Source organism: Rutidosis leptorrhynchoides, chromosome 1 (assembly GCF_046630445.1).
Source record: "Rutidosis leptorrhynchoides isolate AG116_Rl617_1_P2 chromosome 1, CSIRO_AGI_Rlap_v1, whole genome shotgun sequence".
NCBI lineage: Eukaryota > Viridiplantae > Streptophyta > Magnoliopsida > Asterales > Asteraceae > Rutidosis > Rutidosis leptorrhynchoides.
The window spans coordinates 728,028,727-728,043,418 of record NC_092333.1 but is presented as its reverse complement, the minus strand read 5'-3'; the positions used below and the strand labels follow the sequence as shown (position 1 = coordinate 728,043,418).

The following is a 14,692-nucleotide window of genomic DNA, read 5'->3' as shown; positions in this document are numbered from 1 at the left end:
TTCCCGACAGAGAAAATAGAGTATCCATCACAAAATCGAACCCGTACCTACTCAACAGTACTATCCGGGTTTCACACCAACCCAAAATTACATCACTAGAGCACCCGCAACGACAGTTACATTCTCTCACTCTGGGATCTCAAATTTCACATTTGGTCTCATACCGCACATTGGTACTACACGACCACCTTACATAGGAAGACTTACACTTCATTTGATCCCGTCATCACAACTCCACACATAACATTCCAGAATCGTAACTCACAATCGTAACGCACGATCTGAAGTCAACATCAACAACCCGTCACTCTTCCTCGTTAGGAACTCCGAATCCCTATTGAGGCCTATCACGGTACACTCTGATACTTCGGTATACAATACACCACCAGATCTTCCTCGGGCGGCAGTAAAAACTCCCCCACTTAGGATTCATCTCCACATTCTCACCGCCAAGATGATAACATCCCGCGGAATTTCCATTCCATAACCACATGATCAATCTCATCATTGGTCATAAACATCAAATCACCACGAAGTCACTTCAGGCTCTCAGAGCCGACATACACCATCACTTGAAATGTTGTACATACGATGACATTGCACCTTCACACCACAAATCAAAATTAATATCCCATCATCGTTCGCAAAGCGAACTCCACCAAAGTCCCACATACGCCTCTAAGCCTAGGCATATGCCACTCCGCTTGATCCTTCTTGTTCATCAGTCGGGATCACCCGACCTTTCAGTCAACAAACCTTTATCAATAATTGTTCACTCTCGTGAAAAAGAGTGACCAATCCGACACAATAATTGCATCGACCACAATATCAACACTTCGTCATAATCTTCGGCCCAACCGAACATTAAGTCCGTTACCGGCTCACCGATCATCTTTTACCCGTCTATCACTTAAGAGCAACAAGATTTGCTCATTCGTCACTTCATACGAAGTATTCACCGTAATGCTCTTAAACTTTGACTTTCGCAACCGTCGAATTACTATCACCCGTCGATCACTATTGTAATCTCCGTTGCTTCCAAGGATATCTCACGGACAACCTAAGCACAAAGTGATCACATCACTACCGGAGTTGAACATTACACTAGCAGGTATAAAGAGGCACCTAACGCAGTGTCATGTAGACTCCCACCACAATCATTCGAATTTTAGAAACTCGATCTTCAGGTTCCATACACCCGATGTCACCCATCTCTCTAATAATAATGACCCGCAGTCATACCTACCCGGCAAACCTTACGGTTTATCGTCTCATCAAAAGTTCCTAGCGATCACACGCTACTCGCAATTTCCACAAGGCTAAACGATATAGCCTCACGAAATCCTTCATCTAACACTAAAGAGATGCTTGGAGACACCAAGTCTTACACTCTTCCGTACCTCGACATAACCACATCATCAAGGGGTATTCCGTTAGGAATGTTACCCTATAATCCACAATACGCTAACACACTACACAATCACCGTCATACGGGTCCCACTCCCATGAGTTTAACGGCCCGAAGACTCCTCGGTTCGCCAATTCCAAGGCAACTCACAACTAGAATCCTTACACGGTTCTCTAACCACACACTCTACCGAGTGTAACCCAATTCTATAATCATTAGATTTGCTACATCCCATCACGAGATTCAAGTCTTCGTCGTATACACACTCACTAATCGGTCCTCCTAGTTACGATGAGTAGCTACAACCAATCACAATCTCAACAATGCACCCGCTACGTGGGGTGACTAAGCACGCACTAAACTCGTGAGTTTACTCACTCACCTTAACTAACCAAATCCACCGTAACACTTCCCGACTCACAAAGAACCCGATGTGACAATAAGTACATCACCCGAGACCATTATATCCTAGGAAACAATAAAAGATTCCTAACTCGTCCCGATTCAACCCCAACCATGCCACGTTTCCTCCGCTCGGTACTCGTCATGTCATGCTTGGTGTCAAGATACACGGTTGTAATAATGGTGATCAGTCACTATTACAATTGTATACCTTACCATTTCCACATGGTCACGCAAAGTACTTTACCCGGACTGACGCAACATTCACACAAAACAACACACGATAACTCCTAGTACCCGAATGACCAAAGTCCTTACCGTGAACTTGATCACTCAAAATCGCCAAACATCCAAATCTCTCCAATAGATTCGTCTCTAGGACACCGCACCAATAGATACCTGTATATATACACCTATATACAATATAATACTAAATATACACAAGTACACCGCAACAACAAGTCAACCTACAACCTAGGTGACTATTACTAAAACAACGTCCATGTTCGCCTACTTACATTCGGCACTAGCTATCTAAGGCACTAATTTACACATGAAATAAGGCCCCACATAATCACACTTTGGACAAACACAAGTCCTAGTTAGTCACCTACTCTAAGGCACTAACAAATCTCAATCCGACTCGTATTCATACAAGTCCCGCCAATAATGCATAACCGCCAATAAGTCTAAGACTAGGCACCTATCCCAAGGTCACCTAATTCCCTTAGACTATGCTCTGATACCACTTGAAACAACCCCAATCCGTTTAACCAAAAACGGAGTACATTTCTTTTTTATAGGTTAGGTCCCAATAACACCCAAGTATACAAACCATTTCGAAATAGTTATCCATACAAAATTTATCATAATAACACGTTAAACGTTTTATCTCGACTCTTGGTTTACAAATGACACCATACATCCTTACGAGAATGTATTTCACATACAAAGTTTGACTCGACACAACCAAACGATGCGACCTCGAAACATTTACACAACACCACGATTAAGACACAATAGCCCAACCCGATACCAAGAGCATAATTCCGAGTATCTACCAAATCCCCAATCCACGTCCAATATATAATAGCTACCCCATCGAGCCCACGTGCTCCTACGCATCTAGTCTAACAACTAGATAGCTTCATAACACAATACCTGTAAAAAGGTAAACAACGAGAGGGGTAAGCTTACGCTTAGTGAATGCAATAATTATACATATACATATATAATATACCTACTTGCAAACACTTACACAAATACCTCATACACGCTAGCAATTCATAATTAGCAAACCATCTCAAGTATCAAGCTAATAATCTCCAATATCGCAAGCTAGCGTAACCAATAGCATATACTCAAACAATATAATATGCTACACTACAACACATACACAAACCATATGGTTAACCATAAACGCTATGGTGCAACCGGCTCGTGGTTCACACCATACGTAATGATATGACGCTACCGGCTCCTTGGTTCACGCCACTACGCATTTGAGTCATACTCTTTTATAGTGCTACCTGCTCGTGGTTCACACTTTGATGCTACCGGCTCGTGATTCACATCTCATTTTATAGTGCTACCGGCTCATGGTTCACACTTTGATGCTACCGGCTCGTGGTTCGCATCTCATTTTATAGTGCTACCGGCTCGTGGTTCACACTTTGATGCTACCGGCTCGTGGTTCACATCATGACACTCGTCACATACATGTTATGGTACTACCGGCTCGTTGGTTCATACCATAACATTCACAAATAAATACACTATATACATACATGCATAATTATTCCACTCACCTCGAAATGCCCGCACAAGTCATGTATGTAAATTGCCTCCAAACGCCACCGAGCAAACCTTTACCTATAATACGCATATAGGTATACACATAATCAACATACATTCTCTACAAGAGAATTCGACGCCAACACCCTTAACCAAGGGTTTATACCTACCTCTACAATCCGCCCATTTAGACACCTAAAGTGGACTTCACCAATTACCACTACGGGTGGTAATTCCGACCCATCAAACAAGTACAATTTAACCTAAATTATACTTTACACCAATTAGACCAAACCTAGGTCTGAACACTAAATTACTACTTAGGTAGTAATCATTTCAAACGCCAATTACAACAAAACCCCAACACGTGCAATATTGACCCATTTTGCTTTTGACCACGTTTGACTTATGTTGAAAATATCATTTTAACCCAAAATAACTTCCCACGATTTCTTTCATTCAAAAATGTCATTTAACACTTAACAAAAGTGTTTAACATCCATTTAGTCCAATTTAGTGTCATCCTCAATTTGACCCAATTCAATTACCCATTTTGACCAAAGTCATAAAAACGCCCAAACTAACGAATAATCACTAACACAAGTGAAAATGGCCCTAATACACCAATTAAATCAAATCACAAGTGTTAAACACTTAACTTACCCAATTTGATACATAAACCCTAATTTTGACCCATTTTCAAAATTAGTCAACCAAATACACTCAAATGTGTTTCAATACTTCCATAATCACTAAACTAAGTGATTACACCCAAAATCAAAGCCTAATCATGGCCAAAACGTCAATCAACCTAAAACTCGCCATGTATAAAAAAATAACTAGTTTCCATAAACCCACTTCATCATCTAAATGAGTTTTACAACTAAAAAGCTCAAAACCCTAACTTGAATATCAAATCATAAAGATGAATTTCGGAGTTAGAACTTACCAACACTATCAAAACGTAGCCGTTCACGAGATGAACAACTTTGACACTTGCTACTTGACCCGGTTCACTCTTCTTCTTCCCCAAATCTCCAAAACTCTCTCTAGAATCTCATCTCTCTCTCTAAGATTGGGAGTGTTTGAATGGATAAGAAATGAGGATAAGATAAGCTTGGAACCAGTTTTGTGGCAAAAAAACCGACCCTCAAGTGAAAAGACTCAAATACCCCTCAAAAACCCCAAATTTAAGGTTAAATTCGTAAGCTGTCAGCACCAAATATTACGGCCGTAATCCACAAAATTGCGGCCGTAATCCCCAATATTATGGTCGTAATCCTCAATGTTATGGCCGTAACTTGGCTGTTTTCAGAAACATGTCTCCCTGCTCAAAAGTTGCGGCCGTAAGGCCATAAATTGCGGCCGTAAGTTTTGGTTTTCAGGCCCTTTTTCGTTTTATGACTAGATTAAACAAACTTGGCTAAAGTCAAACACAATAAAGATCGAATACGCACCTTTGAACTTCGTACGTCGATCAAAACAACATGCCAAAGGAAAAACGGGGTGTTACACTTGTAAAACGATAAACCATTTAACCTAACACCCACCCGATCTCTGATCAGATCCAACAACCACCATATAACCTAACAAGTGTACGCGATCTCTAGCAATTGTATAACTTTTCTTAAACAAGTTAATGTTCTATTCCACCTGTCCTTATTTAAAAGCACACTGACAAAAACACAATGTTTACTTTACAGTTTATCCATTACTTTTTACCTATATTTTTGTTTTAGGTGCGTATATTAAGAGTATAAAAGAAGTTTACCTCATTATTCTTTATTCATGGAAGTGACTATTATTATGAGACAACAAAAAAGAAAGTCGAATTATCAAATTCGAACCGAGGGAGTATTACTTTTTAGAATTTTTCTAACGACGGCGCTTGTAAGGCTGTAGTTAACGTGCATACGCAAATGGTAGGTAACATAAATAGGTTGACTTTCAAGTGACGGTTTTTGAATTTTACAACTATTTTATAGAGATTTAACTTTTACTTAGTGAAGTTATAAAAGAAACATAGAATTTGAGTGTGAGATTGAGTTTTATTACAACAACAACAACAACAACAACAACAACAACAACAATACCCAATCCCGCATATGCGAGGTATGAGGGAGGTGAGATGTAGACAATTCTTCCTCTACCCTAGAGTAGAAGAATATGAGTTTTATTGTTGTTGTATAAAAGAAACATAGAATTTGAATTTGAGTGTTTCTCTTTTTTTTTTTTTTTTGAACAGCGATTGGGATCACCTGAGGGGACTTTAACCACCTGTTGCGATCATCTCCCGTTTCGACTATGCCGATGCAACGATAAACCCCGCTCCCATCGCTGCCCGGGAGGAAATCCCAAAACCGATCCAAGGGCACGGTCAAGTAAAACCCCTCTTTCCTTTACCCTAAACGATATGAGAAAGGTGACGTATGTGGATATTCTTTCCGTATGAAATTGTGTTGCTCTCTATTTAACACCTTTTGTCAAAATTAAAATTTATGTATGGTAAATGGTGTAAATGGCAGTTGTTCATTATTAAACTCTCATAATTATTTCTTTGTCTAGACAGATACATATTCTGTATGTATTTAACTTAATCGTTTACTCATCCTACTGTGTAAGCTACCCGTACTCAAGTTTTGAACATCAACAAACTCCGAGTTTAACAAATTACTACAAATCTAACACCGATATATCTCCAGGTAATTCATTCACTGTCTTCATCTTTTGTTTCTTCGTTTTATATTGTCTTATAGTTAGGGTTTGCTTTTCTTATGAATTAACTGTTCAACGATGTTAACTCTGGTTCTTGAAGTTAATTGATAGCTGAAGTTGTTTTATTTTGAGCTAATAGGGTTTGTTTGTTTGTTTGTATATATTTCCCCAAATTTGGGGAACATTATATCATATTATATATACCTGAAGAAATGATTGAGATTAGGTGCCCTAATTTAGCAGTTTATAATCATTTTATTCTCTGAATTCTTGCCTTTTAGGGACTTTATGAGGAAAATATTACATTGTAATATGCAATGCTGATGTTTTGGGTGTTGAGTAAAACAAGGGTACCATGTCAAATTATCCAAAAATGTCAGGCTGGCTAAAACATAGGTTTAATCGTCATGTTGTAAATTCAAATAACCTTTTTCTATTTGGACAATGATACGACTGCAGAAGAATATTACAGTAGTGTTTTGGAAAATGTTATGTATTGTTGTTGTTGTTGTTGTTGTTGTCGTCGTCGTCGTCGCCGCCGCCGCTAGTAATTAGATCAAATAATAGTGTTTGGTGTTGCAGGCTAATTTGTTTAAAATAAAAGGAGTTACAGATATGTATAGACATTCTCCAATAAGAAACCCAAGATCTAAAAGTATGAAGATGAAACATGTTGTGCAAGTTTTGTTGTTGGTTGCTGTTTGCATTTGGTTAATCTTCCAAGTTAAGAGGTCACATGACAAGAGAAAAGAGTTTGATGCTAGTGATAATAATAAGGTGTTGTTGAATACACGTACACACATTAGTGATGACGTTACTAAATTTGGAAGGAAATATCTCCATCCGAAAGTAGAGGAAACAACCAAGGAAACTGAGATTCATCAAGAAACACAAGAACAAGAAGATGAAGAGGAACATGAAGAAGAAGAAGAAGGAAATGATGATAAAAAGCATGAGGAGGAAGAGCAAGATGACGATAAGATTGATGAGGGCGAAAAAGATGAAAGCGGAGGAGGTGTTGATAATGAGGAGGAGATTGACGAAAATGAAGAAGAAAGGTCAGACGTGGAGATCGACCGAGAAGAGGTGAATATCATAGACGAAGAAGAAGATAAGGAGGAGGAAACGCAGGTGAATGATAACGAAGAAAAAGATGGTCAAAATCAAAGTGATAATAATAATAATAATGAGGTTTCTTTAGCCGACCACGATGAAGATGGATCGGCTGTACATACCAATGAGGCACGTGAAGAAAATTACAATGGGGATGATGCTTCTAGTGCAGTTACTCATAATGGTCGGACTCTCGATACCAAAAATGAAATTAAGAATGGAACTTTAATTGAACACAATGTTGTTGGTCAAACTGTCAAAAATACTTCTTCTTTAAATACCACCACGAGTCAAGAAAAAGATTACGAATCCATTGTTACGTCCTTGAATGCTACTACAACATCTATTGATTCCCATGATAATGGGCCTCCTCCAAGTACCATAATAGTTGAAATTGATTCTTCTACTAAAGCTCCAAATGCCACCACAGTTTCAGGGGAACAGGCTGGTAACTCAAGCGTTACTACTTCTTATGATGGCCAAGTTGTTTCTAATGCAACAATCGACGGAATAACACAAGGTTCATCAAATTCAACAGAGGATAACAACACCTCAGATACTTCAGTAGAAACTGATGTACGTGAAAATTTGGAGACTAACGATGTGACAGATCAAGTAACAGAAGAAGAGAGTTTGGATCCTGATGAAGTTGAACACGACCCGTCACATTTAGATGAGAAAGAGGTGCGGACGGATCTAGACACGTTGCCTGAAATTGAAACGGAGGGCGGCAACAATGAAGATAGTGCTGCTGCTGAATGAGAATGTCTTTTTTTTTTTTTTTTTTTTTTTTTTTTTAATTATATAAATTGGAGTAATTCTTATTTCTACCTTGTGAGCTTTTGTGGGTTTGTGTATATTTAATAACTCTAACCTTTAATCTGGTTTGTATAATAATAATACATGCCTTGCTTTTCATTCAAACTTGAAAATATCATCAAATTTCAAATATAAATCATTTTAATAATCTTATAACGTGATTTTTTTTATTTGTAAAACATGCGTTAATAGGAGTCATAAAACTAGGACTCTACGAGTATATATTAGTATTTAGTACATCCTTAAGATAGATTGGCAAGCTGGAGACTGCATTGAGCTCATCTATAGCAATGGCGAAGGCCTTATGTAAATACACAGAAAATGATATTTGTGTTGAAACTTGGCAAGGATAATGGTAAAAATGTGGTGCTCTCGTTACTCCCCAAAACTGAAGCTCATCTATATCTGGTTGCATATACAATCACAATAATCAGATATCAGGAAGATGTTAAGTTATTCACTTTATAGATTAATGTTGGCTTGATCGCATGATCAGGATGAAGTTACTACAGTAGTATATTTCAGATAGTCGTCCGCGTCCATCTGCTGCTATGTTTCTGACGCGGGCACGAGTTAAGCTACAGGGGCTGAGTTCTGCTCCATGACTGATTCTCATCATCGGTCCTACGATAATGACCACCTTGAAAATATGATATTCCAGTCCATACTCCACGAACAAGTAAGATGCTCACGAAAACTACACTTCCAAGAGTACAAACCACCTGCAAACCAAACAAAAGCAAATTATTATTATTAACAATGACTTAAGTATTATGCTCATAACAGTATGATACAAACCGAGTGCTCGTATTTATAGTGGTTAAAACGGTAGATATAACTTTAGCAGTTTCTTTTCGAGAGGTAAACCAACTATCCATTAATATCCGAATTACAAATTACTATTCAACTATTCTGTTTCTTTGCTCTTCCTGGAATCAACGTCACCTTCTTCAATATCAAGGGATTCACTCCATTATCAAATCTTGTCTAGATTTTCGGGGTCGAAGTAATGTTAAGTTTATTATTTAATACTTTATTTAGGGATAAGTTTCATTAGTATTATTAGGAATAGGAAAATATAATATTATATGCGGGATAATCTCAGGGAGTAAGTTAGGGTTAAATTTATTAAAACAGGGCTACATTGGCTGTAACTGATTATGTTAAATATTACTTTAGTAATTAGTGATTTGATATTAAGTGGTTGGGTTGGTTTACCTCTCAAAAGTAAATAAATTGTAACTGTGAGATAGGAAAGGTTGATCGATCTCTCGAATATCAGTTTTATTGCAACAAAGCACTTGTCAGTCGATTCTTGAACTGATCTGAATAGAAAAGTTAAATGAAGAAAAAAAAATCAAAGTACTTTCCGCTATTATGATTCATCGCTGGAAATCACTATTCATAGCTGGAGTTATAGCACGGCAGAGTTTCCGTTCATCTTGATTTTTTTTTTTTTTTTTTTCATTTATCTGAATCAAGGGCGGACCTGCAAACGAATTAACTAACTTAACAGCCGTTGTTCTTCCCCAAATTCCAGTTCAGTGCAATTAGTTCAGTGCAATTAGTTCAGATTCCCGTTATTATGTTTCAATTCCGGTTGTAATACATATACTAGGCTTAGAGATGAAGCTAGTTAGTTGATCAATTTTCGTTGTAATTCAACAATCTCTCTCAATGTATGTAATTTTGACTAAAGTCAATAAAAGTCAATTCGGTGCAATTTCATTTCCAGTTCTTGATTTAGGGAAATTGATTGTATTGAATAGATAGTTCTTCGATTCAGTAGTGAGTCGGGAATTATCATAACACAACTTTGAGTGTTTTGACCAACTAAATCTGAATTTTCAGACCTATTGAACGGCGACTTTTGATTCACTTGGCCTAGTCAAGGACTCGAGTTGGACTACTTCAGCATGCCGACTAGCCTGGAACTAGTCAGCCGACTTTTACAACCATGTACGTATCAGATTATTAATTCAAGAAATATGTTATGTTTTTTTATTCAACATTCTATTTAGGAATATTTTTGTCAGTATTAGGGAAGTATGATTATAATATTGTGTTAATCAGGGATAATCTTAGGAAATAAGTTAGGGTTAATACAGGGCTATATAATTGTAATGCGAATATTAAATGGTTATTTGATATCAAGTGTGAGAATTGGTTACCTCTCGAATACATCTTAACAAATAGCGCATGTACTGGATAACTAAAAGAACTGAGGCAGCAAAATCCAATTTCAGAGTTCCATGACTTATTATTTAAATAAATGGTATTAGAAGACCTGTTACTAAATTCTAAACAACTGCAATATTGAAAGGGAATGCCAACAAGAACGCAAAAGATTGATCTTCTTTATTTTTATTAAAATCTAGACATTTAATTTCAGCAACCGGCGAAAAGAAACTTCATCAAGTAAAACCCCATAATAATATTTAGCATAAATAAATTACCAGTTCACCACAGTTACTCACAAGAAGACTGAACTCAACACTTAATAATTCCGACAGTAATATTAGGTGAAAGAGGTACTTTTACCAAGTTATCATGCATCATCATCATCATCATCATCACCATCATCAACTGAAATGGTATATCTTAAGCATTTTTTGAATTTTAAGACTTTAGAATATACTCCGTAATTGATATGCATTATGGCTTATCAAACAATTTGCTTTAAAATCACCAAAATTTTCTTACAGATCAAAAACAACCCAATGTTGAAGACTCAACATAAGATAAACATAGGGAAGAGAAAAGTCTTAAGAGATAACTTGTCTAACCAAAGCCGATCAAATGTTATCTCTATCAGACCAGTTAAGCATATATCAGATTTACGTAATATATAAAACAACAAATAACTTTCATATTTACGATAAAGACTAGGAAAAAATGCCAAGTAACACAATTTCAGACAAATGTTATTGTGAGGATGCAATTACAGAATATTGAAAGTCTGTACCTCAAGGAACGCCTTTAGGATCCAAAAAAATGCCAGAATTATAACTCCATTAACAGAGAACCCCACCTATATATGACATGGATCATAGTATAAGTAAGTCAGATAAATCAAGGGTTCAAAAAGTAATAACAAAAGATCCTCAACTACTATAAATGAATATTTATATTTACAGCAATTAACGGAATAGACTTAACTGAGCTAATTAATGATTAAGGATGACGATTTAGCAAAAGGAAATTGACACTGAAGACATAAAATCAAGAACTAAAAGGCAATATATCAAATCAATTCATTACACAATACACACACAAGTTACTAGTTAAACTTTTGCAAATTGTTATACGGCCTTTCCCTAATTTAGCCATTTTTTGTTATATGGCCACATCAGCACCAACTCTTTTCACTTCCTTTAACTTAACTCTCCTATCTTTTACTGAATAATACCTATAGATATACCTATAAAACATAATATGTACAAATTATACACAAAAGGTACAAAATAAAATAACACTGGACCGCACACTTTATCGCCAACAAACGCCAACCCTTTGGCGTATTTTGTTCGACGCTTCATTTCACTGTGTCCTAACTATCTCAATTAAAAAGTAACGCACGCCAAACTTAATAATTGGCGGAGGATAGAAACCAGCCTATTAAATAGTGTTAGCACCATCTATCTCCAGCAGCAATTGATAGTGCCATCACCTATATTATGGAAAGCCACATTGACATAAATAAATCATCCTTGCTTTTCAGTTTTGTACCAACATAACACTTGAAGTTTGGATTGGTCTGGTTATCAATGTTTTTGTGATTAGTACCAAATTAAAAAATGGATGCTTTGAATTCATTCTACCGAAAAGTACATTCACATTCACATATAACCTATCAAACAAAATAATACTCCGTACCAATAGTAATAGTAATAGTAATAGTAATACCACTTGAATCATAATCATAATCATAATCATAATCATAATCATAATCATAATCATAATAATAATACAGTAGTAGTAGGTACCAATTTGGTAGGAATATTAATAGGTAGAACGGATCGAACAGCTCTTCGAGCTCGTTTAGATATCTTCTTAAACACGTTTTCAACAAACTTAATTAACAGATCCAAACTCCTATCATCTTCTTCTTCATCATCATCATCATCATCTTCGTCATCTTGTTCATCATATTCATCTGAAAACGTCATACCGTTACGATTCCGGTTCCAATTTCTCGAATCTACCGCCGGATTATCACCTTCCTGCAACCATTATCAAATTCAAAAATTCCGTATGGATGATATAAAATAAAAAATAAAGAAAATTATATATAATCAGAAATATAACCTGAGGGAAATTGGGGGAACGACGGGAAGCTTGGAGACGGAGATGAGGTTTAGGGAAGTGAAAAGATAGACAGTGTAATTGCGATGGTCGGGAAATGGATCGAAAATGTTGCGATGGTAATGGTAGTGGTGATTGAGTGACGGAAGATGCAGCCATGGATGACTGCTTTCTGGTTTACACTTTTGACTTTCACTATGGGTTTTCCATTTAAATTAAAACCCATATAATAACAATAACAATAATAAATAATAAATAATAAATAATATACTTAACACAAAAATAAAAATTACAATTAATCTGTAATACTACTAATTGTGATGAGCTTGTTATTAATCTTCAATACTAATTGTGATGAGCAGGGCATTGTTAACGAGTTAGAATAGTGATTTTGTTAATTAGTTTAAGTGTCCAATCTTGTTTACGTTATTGTAATCATATAAAGAAAGGTTCTCTTCTGTAGAATCACAAAAACCCTAAACAACCTATAGTTCAAATTTACCATTAAACTTTATATATTCTCAAGACACCTCCACTTCCATTCAACTATAAATTGATCTATGATTCTTACACGTTTTTTCCCGTTGATAGAGCATATACGTGCCACAAAGAGAGGTTTAGTTTTCCGGCCATTGTACAAGTTTTCTGGCGTGTACATCATCAGCGCCAAAACTCCTACCGGAGATGAGATAACTATAGACGGAAACCCAAATTGAAGATGAAGAAAATGAAGGAGTCATTTCCGCTTCTGAAGGTTCAGTTTCCGATAATGTCTCAGAGTCCACAATCGTTTTTTTTAACATCAAATCATTTTATTTAAAAGCTACGCCCCTAGCAAGACACTAGGGAAGGGCGGAAACTACGACGACTTATAAAGCCAATCAGTCCACGATACAACGAATTTTCCTCTACTAATAACCCAATTATAAGAAGTCAAACAAATAGAATCAAAAAGTAATTTTTTTTTTCATCGGGTGAGATTGGAATAGCACGCTATTCCTTTGTCTCCATAAGTGCCACACCGCAGAAGCCACAATCACGAACAATCTTGACTTAGACCACGCTGGAGCTGAAACTCTCCCTTAGGACTCCCGTTCTACGAGCATTATAAAGACACATACGTATCCATGCCTTTCAAGTTTTGCCGAACCCGAGAGTCAAGAGCATATGATCGAGGAAATCCCAGTTAACTGTGTCGTACGCCTTCTCAAAATAAATTTTAAAAACCATCCGCCTTTTCTTCTTATTCGTCTTCTTATACCACATCAACAAATCGCTCAGAATCAAGGGACCGTCAAGAATTTGTCTGTCTTTAATAAACGCAGACTGTTCCTTTCCAATAACTTTATCGATGACCGATGCTAACAGATTAGCTAAGATCATGGAAATTATCTTGTTGGGCCCCAATCAACGATATCGTTCTATAATCTTTAATTCCCGATGGATTTGGAACCTTCGGGATCAGAGTAAAAAAGATGGACGCGGCTCCTTTTGGTAACAAGCAATTCTCAAACGCGTTAGAAATCGACTTAATCGAGTCAATCTTAATGAGGTCCCAATACCTTTTCACAAAATAAAAAGTGAATCCGTCAGGTCCCGGAGATTTGTCATTTCCACATTCCCATACAACCATACGTATTTCTTCTTCAGTGACATCAAGTAGACTCAGTTGGTTATCAATATTTGACAACCGTGCTTGAACATTAAGCAAATGGATGTCACCAGTACTTAGAACTTTAGCAAATATTATCCCATAAAACTCTTTGAACGCATTTTTAATTATTAAGAGATCCATGACCCAAATGCCATACAAAGAAAGACCTTGAATATTACGTTTTCTCATCTCGTGCTTCAATAACCCATGAAAAAAATTCGAGTTCTCGTTGAAAGGACCCGTTCATATACATTATAAACGATTCACAATAGTTGATTACATTGCGAGGTATTTGACCTCTATATGATACATTTTACAAACATTGCATTCGTTTTTATAAGACAATCTTTCTTTACATCGAAAATTGACAGGCATGCATACCATTTCATAATATCCACTCTCCAACTATAAATTGATTTAATAATAATCTTTGATGAACTCAATGACTCGAATGCAACGTTCTTCGAAATATGCTATGAAAG

At 36.6% G+C, this 14,692-nt stretch overlaps 2 protein-coding genes across 2 annotated transcripts; one reads left to right on the top strand and one right to left on the bottom strand.

The window, feature by feature from the left end:
• Positions 1 to 6,160: 6,160 nt before the first annotated feature.
• LOC139886359 (uncharacterized) lies at positions 6,161 to 8,362 on the top strand. The gene is made up of 2 exons (XM_071870144.1): positions 6,161 to 6,306; positions 6,902 to 8,362. The coding sequence occupies exon 2, from the start codon at positions 6,935 to 6,937 to the stop codon at positions 8,192 to 8,194; it is 1,260 nt and encodes a 419-aa protein (XP_071726245.1). The 5' UTR covers positions 6,161 to 6,306; positions 6,902 to 6,934; the 3' UTR covers positions 8,195 to 8,362.
• A 53-nt stretch (positions 8,363 to 8,415) lies between these two features.
• On the bottom strand, positions 8,416 to 12,752 carry LOC139886358 (uncharacterized). Its single transcript, XM_071870143.1, has 4 exons — positions 12,560 to 12,752; positions 12,238 to 12,474; positions 11,217 to 11,282; positions 8,416 to 8,973 (listed from the first exon to the last, which is right to left on the bottom strand). Exons 1-4 carry the CDS (start codon positions 12,713 to 12,715, stop codon positions 8,830 to 8,832), a joined length of 603 nt encoding a protein of 200 aa, XP_071726244.1. The 5' UTR covers positions 12,716 to 12,752; the 3' UTR covers positions 8,416 to 8,829.
• Positions 12,753 to 14,692: the final 1,940 nt, after the last annotated feature.

What these genes read in the sequence shown, in the direction of transcription:
- LOC139886359 (XM_071870144.1), top strand. Translation starts at nt 6,935, where the DNA reads ATGTATAGACATTCTCCAATAAGAAACCCAAGATCTAAAAGTATGAAG.
- LOC139886358 (XM_071870143.1), bottom strand. Translation starts at nt 12,715, where the DNA reads ATGGCTGCATCTTCCGTCACTCAATCACCACTACCATTACCATCGCAA. An exon ending in GTTCCCCCAATTTCCCTCAG is followed by an intron (nt 12,475 to 12,559) that starts GTTATATTTCTG and finishes TAATGGTTGCAG; the next exon opens with GAAGGTGATAATCCGGCGGT. An exon ending in TTAATATTCCTACCAAATTG is followed by an intron (nt 11,283 to 12,237) that starts GTACCTACTACT and finishes TGTCATATATAG; the next exon opens with GTGGGGTTCTCTGTTAATGG.